Raw genomic sequence first — 14,859 nt, forward strand, 5'->3', positions numbered from 1 at the left:
CCGCCTGGTGTGTGTGTGTAGGTGCCGCCCTGTGTGTGTGTGTGTAGGTGCCACCCGGTGTGTGTGTGTAGGTGTGACCTGGTGTGTGTGTGTGTAGGTGCCGCCCGGTGTGTGTGTGTGCAGGTGCGGCCTGGTGTGTGTGTGTGTAGGTGTGGCCTGGTGTGTGTGTGTGTGGGTGCCGCCTGGGGTGTGTGTGTGTGGGTGCCACCGGGTGTGTGTGTGTGGGTGCCGCCCGGTGTGTGTGTGTGTAGGTGCCGCCCGGTGTGTGTGTGTGTAGGTGCTGCCTGGTGTGTGTGTGTGTGTGTAGGTACCGCCTGGTGTGTGTGTGTAGGTGCCGCCTGGTGTGTGTGTGTAGGTGCTGCCTGGTGTGTGTGTGTGTGTGTAGGTACCACCTGGTGTGTGTGTGGGTGCCACCTGGTGTGTGTGTGTGTAGGCTGCTGCCTGGTGATCTGGATGGATCCTGCAGCCTCTGCAGAAACCCAGCAGCTGATGGCTTCTGTGCCTTCTCGGCTCTGCTTAGGGCCCTGCTCAGGCACTGCTAAGTATTTTTGTTGAAAAGATTGCTTCCTGGAATTCTAGAATCTGAGAGGCATGAGAAACATTGGAGTCTGGGATCCTTGAGCTTCTTCGCAGACAAACCCCTTCTCCAAATGAAAGCTTTCGCAGCAATTGGGAAGGAAAACCTGAGGGAGGCTGCTGTGGGTTTGGCTCCTTCCCATGCTCCTTTCTGGGCCCTGGGGCCTCCAAGGACCGGGGTGGAGGTCCCTTCCCTGCTGGTAGGATCTGCTGCCCAGAACACAGGCCCTGGCCAGAGCCCTCAGCAGCCTGGGTCCTGCCCTGACAGCTGCCCCTACCTCTGCCCTGCCACTGACCCCCCCTGCACATGGCAGCCCTGCGGGCCCCAACATCACAGGCCACCGAACAGGGGTCCTGACGGCCAGTTGAGCCTCTGGTGACAGAGGGGCTTGACCTGAAGCCACGTCTGCCCAACACACTCTGTGTTTATCTGACTGGCCCAGTGCGGCCGGAGAGCGTGGATGCTGCCATTTTGATGAACTCACAGGTAACACTGAGGACCATTAAGTGCGGGAAATCCTGCTGCAGCTCCTTGCTTCTGATGAGACCTCCCCACGGGTCTGCTTTATGAAGCGCTCCACTCTCGGATCCTCAGGCCCTGACAAGGCTTCTGCAGTGGGGACCTGCTCCCTCCATTCATGGAGGCCCGCTTGTCAGCCAGCAAGATGGACCAAGGTCCCTGCTGGCCCACACCCCAAGCAGCCCTGCCCTGCTCAGAGCACCCCGTGGGGGGCCAGGCCTCCAGTCCAGGGGCTCAATGGTGGAGCCCCTGGAGTTGCTCCTGGGCCCCCATGGAGAGAGAGAGGCTGGGCACAGGCTCAGGTCCCCAAGCTTCAGGCAAAGACGTCCGATTTCTGAGCAGCAGAGGCCACATCCCTTACAGGAGACCAGGCAGGCCTCTAGGAGGAGGGGTTTCCAGGCTGACTTGGAGGGAGAAGAGCTGCCAGGTGAAGACAGCACTCAAGCCTGGGAGTGTGGGATGGGGGCCATGAGGAGCACTTGCAGGCGGAGGGACTGGAAGGGGAGCAGAGCAGCGTGCAGCAGAGTGAGGTTTCTGGGGGTTCTGACCTGAGCCCAGAGGACCTCCCTCTGCGAGCCCTGGTGAGCCCCCAGAAGGCTGGGATGTGCTATACCCCTGATGAAGGTGGTGGCAGTGGCCAGAAAGATGGAAGAGAAACGCAGGCAGGGCCTGGTCAAGAGTTGCCAGGGTCCCCGTGGCCTATGGCCCGCCCTGACCTCATCTGTTTGGGGTTGTGCACCCACCATTTGCGTGTTCATATGGGCGTCTGTCTTGAGCCCTTGCAGTGTGTTTGTACGTGTTGTTTGTACGTGTTGTTTGTGCGTGTTGTCTGTACGTGTTGTTTGTACGTGTTGTCTGTGCGTGTTGTTTGTGCGTGTTGTCTGTGCGTGTTGTCTGTGCGTGTTGTTTGTACGTGTTGTTTGTGCGTGTTGTTTGTATGTGTTGTTTGTACGTGTTGTTTGTGCATGTTGTTTGTATGTGTTGTCTGTGCATGTTGTTTGTACGTGTTGTTTGTACATGTTGTCTGTGCGTGTTGTTTGTACGTGTTGTTTGTATGTGTTGTTTGTACGTGTTGTTTGTGCATGTTGTTTGTGCATGTTGTTTGTATGTGTTGTTTGTGCGTGTTGTTTGTACGTGTTGTTTGTACATGTTGTCTGTGCGTGTTGTTTGTGCGTGTTGTTTGTGCGTGTTGTTTGTGCATGTTGTTTGTATGTGTTGTGTGTGTTGTTTGTATGTGTTGTTCGTGCATGTTGTTTGTGCGTGTTGTTTGTGCGTGTTGTTTGTATGTGTTGTTTGTGCGTGTTGTTTGTGTGTGTTGTTTGTGTGTGTTGTTTGTGCGTGTTTGTATGTGTTGTTTGTGCGTGTTGTTTGTACGTGTTGTTTGTGCGTGTTGTTTGTGCGTGTTGTTTGTGCGTGTTGTTTGTATGTGTTGTTTGTGCGTGTTGTTTGTGTGTGTTGTTTGTGTGTGTTGTTTGTGCGTGTTTGTATGTGTTGTTTGTGCGTGTTGTTTGTACGTGTTGTTTGTGCGTGTTGTTTGTGCGTGTTGTTTGTGCGTGTTGTTTGTACGTGTTGTTTGTACGTGTTGTTTGGTGCCTTGCTTTGTTCACTGATAAACACCCAGCACAGGGCAGCAAAGAGCAACAATGAAACTTGCCATTGATGGTTGGATCACTGATGAATTAATTGTAGAAATGTGAGGTCTTTTATCACCCGTCCCTCCCAGGAACGGGCACTGCTGTGCGTCGGTGTGTGCTCCAGGTGTCTTCTGAGCGGTGGCATCTCCGTGCACAAATGCACCACGCAGGCTTTTCACATGATGGAATCACGCTGCATGTGGGGGTCCAATTGGGTGGGTGACTTTTTGGGGGGACTCTTTTCATGATATTAGAATAGAAAATAGTTTCCTTGGCCGGGCGCGGTGGCTCAAGCCTGTAATCCCAGCACTTTGGGAGGCCGAGACGGGCGGATCACAAGGTCAGGAGATCGAGACCATCCTGGCTAACACGGTGAAACCCCGTCTCTACTAAAAAATACAAAAAACTAGCCGGGCGCAGTGGCGGGCGCCTGTAGTCCCAGCTACTCGGGAGGCTGAGGCAGGAGAATGGCGTGAACCCGGGAGGCGGAGCTTGCAGTGAGCTGAGATCCGGCCACTGCACTCCAGCCTGGGCGGCAGAGCGAGACTCCGTCTCAAAAAAAAAAAAAAAAGAAAATAGTTTCCTCGTCCTTGTTAACAGCACATGGTGCTCCAGAGACAAGATGCACCATAATTTCTACAACATTCTTCCATTTATTTGCATTTCAGCTGAGTCTCATTAACACCTGGGTAAAGCTATAGAGAGCATGTTGTACGCGGGATCTTACGGATGCCTTGCCCATTGTTTGCTGCTCCTTTGCAGGGCGGAGAGGGACTCCCTGGAGAGCAGCCTCCTCGAGGCCCAACAGCTGGCCACGAAGCTGCAGGAGCAGCTGGAGGAGGAGGCCCGGAGCACAGGACTCGCTCGGCAAGCCTTGCAAGGTGCTCCAAGGGCACTCCCTCAGCTCCTTCCCCAAAAGTGAGCCATGCAGGGGCCCCTGGCGTGGAGCTCACTACCCACACATGCTGCACCCCTCTCCGGAGCCCACAGGGGCACGAACGTGAGCCTGGAGCTCATGTGACGAAGCAAGTTGGGCCACCTCGCCCGTGAGGAACAGCAACACCCTGCCCAGGCTGCACCTGGTGCCGGCCTCAGGCTCTGAACTGGGTTGTGGCCGCAGGGTCAGCGTGTAGCCTCCAGCTGCAGCCCTGTACCCTTGACCCTGCTCAGCCCAGCCTGCCATGGGCTGGCCGCCCACTCCCAGAGCCTGGAGTGGACAGTGGTCGCCCCCAAGGCTGTCACTCCCTAAGGAGTCCCAAAGGGTTTGGGGGTCCACATGCCAGGCCCTGGCACACCTTACCCATCACCCCACAGTGGAAATGGAGCAGCTACAAAGTGACTGGGAGGTCCAGGAGATGAAGCTGCGGCAGGACGCGGGGCGGCTCCAGCGACAGGTGGCACAGCAGGAGCGGGAGGCACAGCGGGCCCTGGAGAGCCAGGCATCAGCTCACCGGGAGGCCCTGGCACAGCTCCAGAGGGAGAAGGTCTGCTTCCCAGGAGCCCACCAGTAGCTTCCTAGAAGGCTACCAGGTCCCAGGGAATGGCAGGCCCTTGGGAGGAGGGGGCCTGGGAGACTGAGTTCAGAGACATAGGCACCTGGCCAGGGAAAGCTGGGCAATGACCTGCTCATGCTTCATAGTTCAAGTGGGCATCCAGGGCCTTCCTCGTGGAGCCCTCACACTGGGCTTGGGTTGGTATTTGGGGGAGGCCTCCCTCATGGAAGACGCTGGACGTGCTGTTGGCTGGTCTGGTGCAGTCTGAAGGATGAGGGCTGGAGGGGGCCCTGTCCCGCAGGTCCCAGGCTTCTGGAGGCCTGGTTTGATGTGTCTTTACACCCCTCCGTGGCAAGGGCACTGCAGAGACTCAGGAATGGTTTACAAACTGATAGATCAATGTGGGATGACAGGTGCTGAGACCCAGAGAGGCCCTCCCTGCTCTGGCGACTCAGGGGAAGACATGGGGGGGTGCAGCTGGCTGGACTGGACAGCCCCTGGGGCCCATCAGCCCTGGCATCCCACGGGCCAGGTCTCACTCAGGACCACAGACAACTGCTGGCCTCACCTGCCGGACCTCACAGCCCATCCCTTTACCTTGGTCCAGGAGACCCTGAGCCTGTCCCTGGCAGAGGAGAAGGAGGCAGCCAGATGCCAGCTGGAGCAGGAGAAGGAGCTGGTGACAAAAAGTGCCGCCGAGAGGGAGGCTCTGAAGGGGGAAATTCAGAGCCTGAAGCAGGAGCGGGACGAGAGCCTCCTCCAACTGGAGCACAGGATGCAACAGGTGATGGCAGGGCTGGGGGACAGCGGGGTTGCTCACACCCACTGCACCTGTCATCTCTGGCCCAGCACAAGGGCTGCATGTGGCCACACCTCAGGCAGATGCAGCCTTTCCAGGTCACTGCAATTTCAGCTTTGTTCTTCCACAGCAGTCATGATGGACAGATGTCCAACCACCTACCCACCCATCCGTCCATCCATCCATCTATCCATCCATCCATCCATCCACCTATCCACCCACTCACTCACCCACCTATCTGTTCATCCAGCCATCTGTCCATTCATTCACCCATCTGTCCACCCATCCACTTGCCCATCCATCCATCCTTCCACCCATCCACCTACCTACCCATCCATCCATCCATCTCTCCATTCATCCCTCTATCTGTCCACTCATCCACCCACCTACGCCTCCATCCATCCATCCACCCATCCACCCACCTACCCATTCATCCATCCATCTGTCCATCCATTCACCCATCCATCCATTTATCCATTCATCCACCCATCATCCAACCTGCTCATCCATCCATCCTCCCATCCACCTGCCCATCCATCCATCCACCCATCCACCTGTTCATCCATCCATACACTCATCCACTCACCTACCCGTCCATCCATCTATCTATCTGTCCATTCATCTATCTATCCACCCATCCATCCATGCATGTGAATGTCCCTCCACACACTTGTCACCATCCACCCACTCACTTGAATATCCATTCTTCTTTCCACACATTTAGGTAACCATCCAGATGTATGGCCATGCATCCACATTCCTAGCTGTCCATCTACACATGTCACCATCCATGCAATCATTCATCAGTTCATTTGACTATCCATCCAACTATCCATGCACCCAACCTTCCATCCACACAGCTATCCACAACTCATCTGACCATCCATCCATCCATCCACTTAACATCCTTTCATCTGTCCACAAACTCAGCTGTCCAGCCACATATCCAGCCATCCATCCATGTGTCTATCCATCCATCCACCTGATCCACCAACCAGCTAGTCATCCAATCATCCATCGGTGTATCCAACTCAAATACCAAGCCAAGCACAGAATTACCAGCCACACATCTGGCCATCCTTCCATCCCAGCAGCAGTTGAGACTCAGCCACTGGCCCTATAAAAGCTACCCTGAGTCTAGGCTGTTCCGGTATATCATGCCGCCCTGAGGAATTCACTGTGGAGTGAAAGGAATGGACACATGACCACGTCCACATTGTGTCACATGGGGTGATAAGGGCTATAAGATGTTGGTGCAACATCTTACGTTGTTGTGGCTCACACCTGTAATCTCAGCACTTTGGGCGACGGAGGTGGGTGGATCACTTGAGGTCAAGAGTTCAAAACTAGCCTGGTCAACATAGTGAAGCCCTGTCTCTACTAAAACTACAAAAAATTAGCCGGGCATGGTGGTGGGAACCTGTAATCCCAGCTACTCGGGAGGCTGAGGCAAGAGAAAAACTGGAACCCAGGAGGCGAGGTTGCAGTGAGCCAAGATGCAGAGACTCCTCAAAAAAAAAAAAAAAGACAAATTGTAGGAGGAGTTACAGTAGCCGAAATAGCCAAGATTTATTGCCAAACTCTCTGCATTTAATATTTGATTCTTGCAACACTCTGAGGCACATGCTCTAATTATCCCTAAAGTAGTGGTGAGAAAACTAAGGTCCACAAATATTGAATGCCTCGCACAGGGCTGTGCAGTGCACCTGCTGGACACCGAGGTCTGTGCTCTTAACTGCCCCACAACTCTGCATCCTTAGGTGAAGGAAGGGAGGGCCTTACAGGAGGAATAGTAGTGTTGGGTGGAGAGGACGTGGACATTGGCAGGATGTCTGGGGATGGCATGAAGTTCTGCACAGCTGCCAGGCTGCACGTGAGTGGAAGCAGCGAGAGAGGTGTGCAGTGGAGCCGGGATGGGCCTTGGGCACCAGCATCAGGTGACAGGGAGCCAGTGGCTGTTCTTGAGCCAGGGTGATATGATAGGAGTTGGGTGGAAGAGAGTCTGGGGCCAGGAGGCTGGGGAGAGGCTGAGGCAGGGTCCATGTGAGAGGGGCTGAGAGCCAGGCAAAGGAGGAGAAAGGTAAGTTCAAAGCCCCTTGGGACGTGGTGATATTATTCCCATTGGACATATGAGAAAAGAGGCTCCAGGGGAAGCAATACATCTGGGGAGTGGATGGCCCATCAAGGCCCCCACGCAGCCCCTCATTCCCATCTGAGACCAACCACAGGACAACGTGGCCTGTTCTCATGTGATTATTTAATCCCAGCTTCCCGGAGGCACACACAGCCCTCCAAGAGAGGGGACCTCGGTCAAACAGGAGTGCAGGCTTGGTGGCTCAGGCCTGTGATCCTAGCACTTTGGGAGGCCGAGCCCAGCGGATCATCTGAGGTCAGGAGTTCAAGACCAGCCTGGTCAACATGGTGAAACCACGTCTCTACTAAAAAAAAGACAAAAATTAGGTGGGTGTGGTGGCAGATGTCTATAATCCCAGCTACTCAGGAGGCTGAGGCAGGAGAATCGCTTGAACCTAGGAGGCAGAGGTTGCAGTGAGCGGAGATCATGCCACTGCATTCCAGCCTGGGTGACAGAGCGAGACTCCGTATCAAAACAAAACAAAACAACAGGAGTGCAGGCTAAGAGGGCAGACGGGCACCGTGTGCTAGTGCCCTCCCTTCCCTGGACTCGCAGCAGAACCACGATAAGGGGCACCCCAGGGGCAGAGCACAGACGGGCTGGCCTGTGGAGCCCTTGCCGGTACAGCAAGCTTTCCCGGGACCTCTGCTCGGCCAGCTGACCGTTATCCTAGGCGGCCTGTGCAGAGAAACTGAGCGGAGCAGTGGGGCTGGGAGGTCTAGCGGGAAACTTCCCCACACTTCCCTGAGGAACCTGTGATGACCCAGTTGGGGATCTTATTCTACAACGAAGAAGAGGAATTATACGTGGAGCAGGAGCCAAAGACCTGGAACCACTGGCCCAGGAGGGGCTGCCTTCACCAGAACCCTCCATTCTCTTACCCACTGTGTCTGAATGGCGGTTTGCCCACACCTGTTTGCAAAGCAAAGCCCTCACCCGAGAGAATGCCACACTTCTATATTTGATGAAGTTTTGCCTAAAATTCTAACAAAGACTCCCTTGCGGTGCCCAGTAATGAGGGGCACAGGAGGGAGAGACAGGGCCCCCACCCTTGCAGACCTGATTGTCCAGTAAGGGCAGATTCATAAACAGCCAGCAGGTCTCCAGCCGAGCAAAACAAGCAGGGCCTCGAGGGAGGGAGGGAGGGAGGGGAGCAAGGGGGAGCATCGATTTTTAAAATGGTTTAGAATATAGAAAGACATTTCAATGAAAAGCCCCCCACTCCTGCCCCTCCCCTTCACTAGGCCACTCAGGGAACAGTTGTCCTCTCTCTTTGATTCCCCTGTAACACGCCCATGCAATTCTGACCCAGAGATAGCACAGACCCCACAGGGCAAGGTTCCCAGCAGGACGCCCTCTCTCAGACACCATCCACAAGTCCAGGGGTCTCCAGGCCACCCACACTTCTGACCACCTGACTACAAGTTTGGGGGTTCCCATGGTCCTCTCAGGTTCAGCCATTCACTAGAATGACTCACAGAACTCAGGAAAGCCTCTTGTTCCTCTTAGAGTTTCATTATCAAATATGGAATTCAAGACCAGCCACAAGAGGAGACACGCGGGCAAGGTGTGGGCACGTCACAGACAGGGGCTGCTGTGCCCTCCCTGTGGAGCCAGCCCAGCACCCTCCTGCACCCCAGTGTGCTCACCAGCCAGGAGGCTCCACTGCACTTTGGCGTCCAGAGTTTTTACTGGGTTTCACCGTGTAACATGGTCCGTGGAGTGATTGGTTATGTGACTGAAGCCCGCTTCTTTGACTGCTGGGAGGCTGGGTTGACATCCTTTGGCTCAAAGGCTCAACCCTCTAATAATGGTCTTTCAGCAGACAGCCCCCATCCTGAAATTCAGTAGGAGGCCAGGCACGGTGGCTCATGCCTGTAATCCCAGCACTTTGGGAGGCCGAGGCGGGCAGATCACAAGGTCAGGAGATCAAGACCATGGTGAAACCCTGTCTCTACTAAAAATATAAAAAATTAGCCGGGCGCCGTGGCGGGCACCTGTAGTCCCAGCTACTGAGGAGGCTGAGGCAGGAGAATGGCGTAAACCTGGGAGGCGGAGCTTGCAGTGAGCCGAGATCACGCCACTGCACTCCAGCCTGGGCGACAGAGCGAGACTCCATCTCAAAAAAAAAAAAAAACTCCGGTGTGGTCCCAGGGGCCCGCCAGGAATAATGCAGACACTCCTCATTTTGGGAAACCCCCAGTGTTTAGAAGCTTCCTCCAAGGACCCAGGACAAAGACCTGATAAATCTTTTGCTATGCAACACTCTCCAAAGATTGCTAGCAAACAGAAATATACAGCATTACCCCCCCAACACTGCACTTTTAATACAAAGGGGACGGAAAGTCCACGCCGGCTCCTGGGCCTTTCTCTTCTCTATTATCAAAGCATCTCGGTGACCTTTCCCAACTGTGTATCTGCAGCTTTGTTCTCCTGTTTCTGGGCTGCGTGCTGAGCTGCCAGGACTGGGTCTTCCTGTGGCTGGCTGTTCTTCCTTCCGTGGACATCTGGGTTGCCTCTAGCTTTGTTGCCATTACAGCAATGTCACAGACATTAGTGACACCGCGCAGAGGTCATTCCACGCAGGTGCACGCATGTCTCTGGGCTGCCCTCCCCGAAATGGGCCTGGGCATAGAGAGAATATCCATGTGTGAATTTGACAGGCATTGCTTCCACAGCCTGGCCCATGGAGCAGCGTGCCACCCTTGGGGCTCAGGGTGTCTCGCTGACACGCGCCTCCCACACCATCAGGGAGATGGAGCATTTTCAGGCTTTTAAGCTTCTTTCTCTGCACTGCAGCGGGTGTTGCCTAGAGGGATGGGGGTGGCTCATGAAGGCCCCCAAACTGCATGGGAAAGGTCAGGATTTTGAACAGGCAGAGGAAGGTGATGATACCCCAGGGATGAGCGCAAGGGCAGACACAGAGGTGAGATGATGTCGGACAGAGGGCAGGCGCTCAGAGGGTGAAAGGGCCCAGGGCCCAGGGCTGCCTCTGTGGGAGCCGCCTCTCCTCTCCAGTGGCAGGGATATACAGACAGGAACATGAACATGCTGTGTCCAGGGGAGCCTCTGCACTCAGCATTCTGCCACAGCCTCTCCTTTGAGGGGGGCCTCATCCCTCCCCCCAGCCTCCCCAACTTTCTCACAAGTATACCCCGTCCTGTTCAGGCCCTGTCCCTAAAAGAAGCAGAGCGGAGCCTTCTGAGCGAGGAGCTCTCCAGGGCCAGGAGGGTGCTGGAGCGGGTACAGCAGGAGGCACAGAGCCAGCAGGAGCAAGCACAGGTGAGCCCCACGCAGCCCGGCCACGTGCACAGCCAAGCAGGTGCTAGCTGACCCCAGGGAGCCACCCCTCCTGCCTGGTCCCAGTGGCATATCCCTCTCCATCCCCTCCCTTCCTGAGCCTCAGTTTCCCCCCGGTGCCTCCAGGGCTCCTGGTGGGAGGGGCACCCAATGGGCAGGAAAGGTCCAAGTGAACCAAAGCAGTTCTCCCTTAGCTTCAGGGCTGGCAGGGGCCAGAGTGGGAGGCCTGGCCCAGCTGGGGGCCACCCATGAGCCAGCAGCAGCAAGCGGCTGAGCCCGTGTGTGCACTGGAGCTGCTCATAGAAAAGCACAGCTGGGGACATGTGCACCAGCCTCGTGGAACTCACCACAGAGATCCTTCCAAGGGAGAAACTGAACCTGAGGCAGCTGGGCCTGCACCCGAGGAAACTCTTAGCAGGAAGGGAAACCCACACTGAGTCCTGAGTGGAGCCAGGAGAGAGGCATCCACGGAGGGCCTAGCCCAGCCCCCAGCAAACAGCTGCCCACCCTCAGCCAGTGAACAGAGGCTCTCCCATGCACGAAGGCTGCTGCAGGCAGCCAGTGGGGGTCACCTGGGACCCCTGAGTCCTCCCCTAGAGCCCAAGTCCAGAGGGCTGGGCGGGCAGCAGCAAATAGGGCACTGGGCAGGAGAGCTCTGGGGAGGAGGGATCTGGGGAGGAGGACTCTGAGGCCTATGCCTCCAGCTCGTGGGCAAGGCTGGGCACCCACTGTTGTTGCTTGCAGAGCGCCAAGGCTTCAGCTCATCTGTGACGTGGCACCAGGTCCCACATGGGAGACGAAGAGACTGGGCAGGGCTCATAGGGAGTAGCCAAAGCCCAGTGATAGAACATGGATGGGGGCCTGGCTCACAGGGAGGGTGGCCAGAGCCCAGCAACAGGACATAGATGGAGGAGCCACATCAGGGCCTCCCAAGGTCCAGGGGGCCTGAGGAGGGGCTGTTTGTATCGAGGTCAGGGCTGCTGTCCTGGGTGGCAGGGGCTGGCCCTGAACAGACACAAGTGCCAGGGTGCCCTGGGCAGGGAGGGAATGGGCTCAAGGCCCCAGACGCAGCTCCTCTCCTTTCCAGGAACAGGTAGGATTGAGGGCGAGGCTGACTGCCGACCCCAGCTCTGACCCGCTCTCTGCCCTCTCTGGCCGCACACGCCCCGTTAGCTGGGCCCACACCTGCCTCTTGCCTCTGTCCCAGCTCCCAGCATGTTCAGTGACGAGGCCATTCTTTCCCATACTTCTTGGCTTATTTTAAATTCGGGCAAACCTTTTCCTCCCTGTCCCTGGCAAGGAGGCAGGGTTGGACACCTACCTGACTGGCGTTGAATGTATGGCTCAGTGTGCAGTGAACAGAACACAAGGCCATGGTGCCAGGTGCGGGAGGCAGGCCCAATCTGTGCCCATTCTGAACGGGGGCACTTCTCACTGACTGCACAGAGGCATACGCAGGCCGCCTGGTGGGGGGCCGGGGTGTCCAGGCAGCAGGGCCTTGGGGGACGCTCGGTGACTCGGAGCCAGGATGGAGGGCGTGTGCCCCATCCCCAGGGTGCTGCACAGCAGAAGAGGGCACTGCAATGAGGAGGCGGCTACTGGGGTGTCACTTCGCCCCCTCCTGCCCGACGCCACGACCCGGATTCCTAGTCCCTCCAAGCAGGGCTGCCCAGAGGAGCGCCTGGCAGCCCAGGGGAGCCTTGCCCCTCACGCCGTGGAGCCCTGCCCTGCTCTGTTCCTGCCCCTGAGGCCTAGAGCGTTCCACGGGGCCCAGGAGGACCAAGCTTGGCATCGGGCCTGTGACCCTGCCCCTCCCTCCTCCCGACCACTGGCCCAGCAGCTCCCTCGGCTCCACCCGTGGGCAGGGACCCAGGAAAGCCCTCCTGGGGCCCTGGGAGCTGACGCCTGTGGCTCACAGAGAGGCCTCGTCTGGAGCCAGTGCTGGCTTCTGGAGCCTTCTCTCGAGCTGGCCCTGAGTCTCCCCGGGACTCAGGACCAGGCCTGCCAGCCAGCCGGCCTCCCTGGGGAGCTCGTTAAGGGTTCCTTTGCCACCTCGGCTCAGAAAATGGAAATTAAAACTGTTGAGAGCAGCGGGAGGAGAGGAATGCTGCCAAGGAGCACCAGGCTCCAGATGACAGGAGAGCGTGTGCCCCCAGGCTGAGTCACCACTGCCGCCGGGCTCCCGGCCGCTGCCCTGTCCCTGAGGCCCTCACAGGGGTATCCTGCAGCCAGGGCAGCGCTGGGGCATGCTGAGGCACAGAGCCATAGCCTGGTCATCCAAAATGGCCCTTGTCAGTCCGGAGAGACCACAGGGGGTTGTGGAGAACGAGGACAGGAGGCAGCAGCTCGGCTCCTTTCCCAGCAGCAGGGGTCACGGGTCACAGGCTGCAGGAGCCCCCACCCTAGCAGAATCCAGGTGGACAGGAGGGGCTCCCGAGATCTGGCACAGGGGCAGCCATGCGGGCACCTGTGCCCCCGGGAACACTGAGCCAGCTCTGGAGGGAGCCGTCCCCCGCCAGCCACCCCCTGCCAGCCGCCTGCTGCTGCCTGGAGGCTTGGTCCGGTGCCCCGAGCCCAGGGGTGTGGAACCTGAGCAGGGCAGGGCTCTGACTCTTCATGTTGGGGACACTGAAGCCCAGAAAGCTGAGCCCCCCCCTGAGCCCCGTCTGCCCTGCCGCCCTAACCTGGGCAGGGTTGCAGAGGGGAGGGCCTTGAGAGGAAGCAGGGTGGTGTCCCAAGGGGCCTGGGGCTTGGGGTGAAGAAGGCGGCATTTGTCCATGAACAAGGGGCCATGGGCTGAGCCTGGGGCCTCCTGGCCCAAGGATCCCTACTGGCCACACTGCCCCAAGGCCCGAGAGGACACCTCGGGTGGTGTAGGCGACAGGGAGCCAACTCCAGCTGAGCTCAGTCCCAAATGGAGGGTAGAGCTGCCCAGTGTGTGGTGGTCCCTGCAGGGATGGGCCCCGCCCCAGGGCGCAGGCTGAGCTGAGCGGCTGCCTCCTGCTGTGTCCATGGGCACTTACACATCACAGCTGGCAGGGACCGTGGACGTCTCCTCATCCGAGCAGCCTGTCTGATAGTTTAGGAAACACCGGTTACCCAGGGCCTGCGTGATCAGCAGGGCCCAGCTCCCCCTCCCCAGCCACTGCAACACGTCCTGCTCCAGGGTCCAGGCCTTACCTCACCCTCCACTGCTGCGCCCGGCTCCCTGGTGCCACTGTGCGCTCCCTTCTCCCCGCAGGCCACCATCAGCTCCACAACCGAGGAGCTGAAGGCCCTCCAGGCCCAGTTTGAGGATGCCATCACGGCCCATCAGAGGGAGACCATGGCCCTACGCGACAGCCTCCGGGACCTAGCGGCCGAGCGGGGCGATGTGGAGAGAGAGGTGAGGGGTGGGGCTGGGGGGCTTCTGGGGATGTCAGAGGAGAGAGGAAAGCAGGGCAGGTACCGAGAGAGGAGAGAGTGGGGGTGCCAGGAGGAAAGAGAGGCTGTACCACGGAGGAGGGCAGAGTCGTCTCCGGGACTAGGAAGAGGCAAACAGCAACAGGGGCTGTGGGGCTAGGGGCCCTCATACTGGGCAATAAGCCAAGCCTGGGCTCTCAGAGCAGATGAAATGGTGCCTGGCCCAGGCCATTGGCTAAGGGAAGCTGACACTGGTTTTCAGGGAAAAGAAGGCATCATTTCTAAGCCTCCTGAAGGGGTGAGTTTGACTTTGGGGTGCAAGTGGGCTTGGCTGAGTCAGGTGAACTTGGCTGAGTCAGGTGAACTTGGCTGAGGAGTCAGAGTGCCAGCTGAGCGGGAGGGGAGCTTTCTGCAAGCTGCTGTGGGTCCCGATGTGGCTCCTGCTTGTCCTGGGAAGGTGCACAGCACACCTGCCAGCTCCCAGGGCACTGGTGGGGCACACCTGCTGCTGGGAAGGCCAGCATGTGAAAGGGTGGCCAGAGCCACGCAGCCGAAGGCTCCGGGAGTCCGGACAGCCCCCTTGTTCCACACACAGTTAAGAAAGTGGAGTCAGGAAGGGCCTGATTCTGGAGACACTGGGGCAGCTGTCACCTCCCAAAGCCTTTCCGAGAGACAGGCATGACCTGGGGCAAAGGAGAATTCGGACCCTTGGCCAGGAGACCAATCGCACCATCCACTGAGGCGTGGGGAGGCCCTTGACAAGCTGGGCTCTGTCCACACAGCGGGAGGCATGGACCTCATTGGTCTGGACACTAGGGTGGGGGGAGGCTGGATTTAGGGCAGCGGGCAAGAAAAGAAGTGGGTTAGTGGAGATTTCGGGGTGGGCCTGGACCTGGCCAAGGGCCCAAGGTTGACACGGAGGCCCCCAGGAGCCACGTGATGGTGACGTGGGGTGGGGGACAGTCTTGGGCAGGGGGCAAGAGTGGCCAGGGCTAGGCTGG

General features: G+C 57.9%; 1 protein-coding gene across 1 annotated transcript in view; it reads left to right on the forward strand.

Annotated features, from left to right (window-relative positions):
• Nucleotides 1-14,859, forward strand: part of CROCC2 (ciliary rootlet coiled-coil, rootletin family member 2) — an 82,677-nt gene that overhangs the window by 37,917 nt on the left and 29,901 nt on the right. Inside the window, 5 exon segments of the mRNA XM_025403972.1 lie at nt 3,493-3,611; nt 4,045-4,214; nt 4,831-5,007; nt 10,325-10,438; nt 13,698-13,841. Coding sequence (XP_025259757.1) covers nt 3,493-3,611; nt 4,045-4,214; nt 4,831-5,007; nt 10,325-10,438; nt 13,698-13,841 — 724 coding nt within the window.

Source organism: Theropithecus gelada, chromosome 12 (assembly GCF_003255815.1).
Source record: "Theropithecus gelada isolate Dixy chromosome 12, Tgel_1.0, whole genome shotgun sequence".
Classification (NCBI taxonomy): Eukaryota; Metazoa; Chordata; class Mammalia; order Primates; family Cercopithecidae; genus Theropithecus; species Theropithecus gelada.